Here is a 2,949-nt window from a genome sequence, read left to right as displayed (position 1 = left end):
TAGCTCCATTTTCATAGAAGCTCAACAATGGAAAGTGTCGTTTCTTACCAATTGACTCAAATTTTACGCGAGCAATATAGTAATCAGCATCATTTGGAATTGTATTTTGGAACCATTTAGGTTTTCCTCTAATATATCCATCGAGTTCAGCTTGCCCTGATGGATACAGAGATACAGCATCAAAATCTGCAAGCTTATGTTGTATATGGTGTTTCTCATTGTCTCGAGCCATAACACGACCACCAACAATTGCATCGCGAACGAATGCTAGAACGTTGCCATTCATTGCATAACAATAATCAAAGCAACCCTCATTATGTTGAATAGCATATGCTAATGAAGGCATTGACATAAAGCGATACACATCAATATTAAATCGATCAATAAACATTTTTCTAAACGCCTCAAAACAGTTTCGTAGAACATCAACATCTCTCTCACAATAGTGAATAGCATACTTTTCACAATCGAAATATTTATCATCACAAGCATTGATTTTAGTAGCATTAGCTATTAGTGTTTCTTTTTCCTCATAGTAATCTAATAGATCCATTGGCCAAAGTAGTAGATGATTATATTTGCAAACCAATTTATGTGGAAAGCACTCTTTTTCTAGTGCCATATCATTGCACGATGATTTAAACATTTCGGGCATATCTGCTAATTTACTAGCAATGAAACTCATAGTATCTTTAATAACAATCTCACGACCATAGAAAAATCCATGAGCCTGCTTTAATTTTGTTCCAGATTCAATCAGATTTGTATCATTTTTCCGATATGATAAATGTTTAAGGATAAATCGACAGTCAAAACCTGCATTGTGAGCCCAAAGTAGATTACGACTCTTTCTAGGTAAGTCATTTAAAAACTTTAATTCGCATCCAATTCCATAAAAGCTTTTTGTTTTACTAAATTGAATAGCATTGCTTTCAGTCTTACGTCCGATGCAATATGATACACAATAAGGAATATGTTCATTATTTTCAACCAGAGTTTCAAAATCAAAATAAATAACATTATATTCATTAACTTCAACAAATTTTCCTATTCCATTGTTATCTCTAGTGAACTGTTTAAAAGGAGCGCGACCAACATTCAAAGTAGTTTCATTCTTCTCTCCATTTGAATTTACTCTACCGATTCTTTTGAATCCACTTGCATCAAAATCAACTTCAGTTAAAGATTCAATCTTTTGATAGTTATTATTTAATAACTCGGGTACATTGGTTTGTGTAATTGGATCTAATAGTGTTTCACGATGATGATATAGATAACTGATTACCTCATAACTGTCAAGTAATTTAATGCGATTGGATTTAAAGTATGCCTTTCCAGTTTTTACTATAAAATCAGCTCGCTGATGTTGACTTACTAATGTAGGATTATCAAGAGCGGCTTTGGTAATTTGAGTTGGTTTGATGGCAAATAGATGTTGACCGACAGAACCTAATTGTATAAGATTTTCAGTTTTAACTCCGTAGACAGAAATGTTGTTATCAACTCTACCTGTATCACTCTTTGGATAGTATTGTTTCACTGAGATGTAAAGGTTGAATGCATTAGCTGTCTTGCGAATGAAATCAACAGTAGCACCTGAATTAAACATTGTTTGTGAGATACTTTTTACGATTGTTTCATCAACACCAGCTTGAGTTAGAGCGAATAGAAAGCAAGGTGTTTCTCTTTGCTCTTTATATGAATTTTCTTCTACAATAGTCATTTTAAACCTATCTTCCCAATCATCATAATAAACTTGAAAATCATTTAAATTGTAATTTGCTTTAGTTAGATAACGAAAGAAATTCTTTCTCTCAGATCGAGAGTGCTTTGGATTGTTTAACCATTCGATTTCAACTGTTGATGTTGGAATAATGTCTAATTCAATATCAGCCCCGGAACTATATTGATTCTCTTCAGTGATATATAGATTATCAATATTAATTAGTCGATCTTGTAGATGATATGTTTTCAAAACGGATCCATTCTCACCTTTAAAATGCAGTAAAAGTTTCTTATCGGCTGGAGCTACAATGTCTTTGCGGATACGCTCGAAACGATTCAATTGCATTTCAACTTTACCTGTTGTTTTATTGATAGCTTTTAGACTAGCTGTGTCATTGTTTAGCTTAACCTTACGGAGTGTCTTCACAATTGTTTTTACTTTGGTTTGTTTGAATGTATTGACAACCTTCTCCATATTGGAGGTTGTCATTTTCCAATTAACATCTAGGTTGTGGGACTTAGCGAACTTATAGAGATCGCTGCGGGTCTTTTGAGCCTTCTTTAGATTATTTGAGACTGGCATTTTGAAATTTTTTATATATACTAAGTAAAACGTAATTCAAGATGACAATGTCTTTGTATATATTGTGATTGACATTGTTTGTAAGCAAAAAAAATATTATTAGTCAGTAGTTTGGTTGATTAGTTTTTTAGCTAAATATTTCTGTTTCCTCTCTTCTCGATGTGTTTGATCATACTCTTTTTGCTTCTGTAGGATTTTCTCTCGGTTCTTTTGATAGTAGCGCTTCTTTGCTGCGATTATTGATTCCTTGTTCTTCTGATAAAGTTCTTGAGTGTAAACCATTTTGTTATCTTGTTATCTTGTTATCTTGTTATACTATATAGAAAGATAATTCAGGATAACAATTTAATTAATTTACGATTGAATGACTTTGCATTTATTGCAACTTTCCGAATTTTCTGACAGGGGGTACCCTTGATGCTTTTGAGTAAAACTAATGATACTCTCAGAGCGTCTGATAGGTTCGATTGAAGGCTCTGGGTGGTTTGTGTGCTTTAGTGTTTTCTACCCATCGATACCATAGGATGGGGCTTGTCAAAATTCGATTTTTTATTTTTTTTCTGTTTCTAATAGTGTAGGGATGGGGGTCAATGAGTGTGTATGGAGAGTGGTTAGGTTTTGGTGCAAATGTCGCTTTATCA

The 2,949-nt window shown here is 33.3% G+C and overlaps 1 protein-coding gene across 1 annotated transcript in view; it reads right to left on the bottom strand.

The window, feature by feature from the left end:
- The window catches only part of PHALS_00121 (dna polymerase type organellar and viral family protein), a gene marked incomplete at both ends in the record, with an annotated part of 3,885 nt that extends 1,577 nt beyond the window's left edge, over window positions 1-2,308 (bottom strand). Inside the window, one exon of the mRNA XM_024728092.1 lies at window positions 49-2,308. Within this exon, the coding sequence (XP_024572159.1) occupies window positions 49-2,308 (2,260 nt within the window). The remainder of the gene's footprint in view (window positions 1-48) is intronic.
- Window positions 2,309-2,949: the final 641 nt, after the last annotated feature.

The sequence above is a fragment of the Plasmopara halstedii genome (genome assembly GCF_900000015.1).
Source record: "Plasmopara halstedii genome assembly, contig: Scaffold_110, whole genome shotgun sequence".
NCBI lineage: Eukaryota > Oomycota > Peronosporomycetes > Peronosporales > Peronosporaceae > Plasmopara > Plasmopara halstedii.
This window is presented reverse-complemented; position numbering and strand designations above follow the sequence as displayed.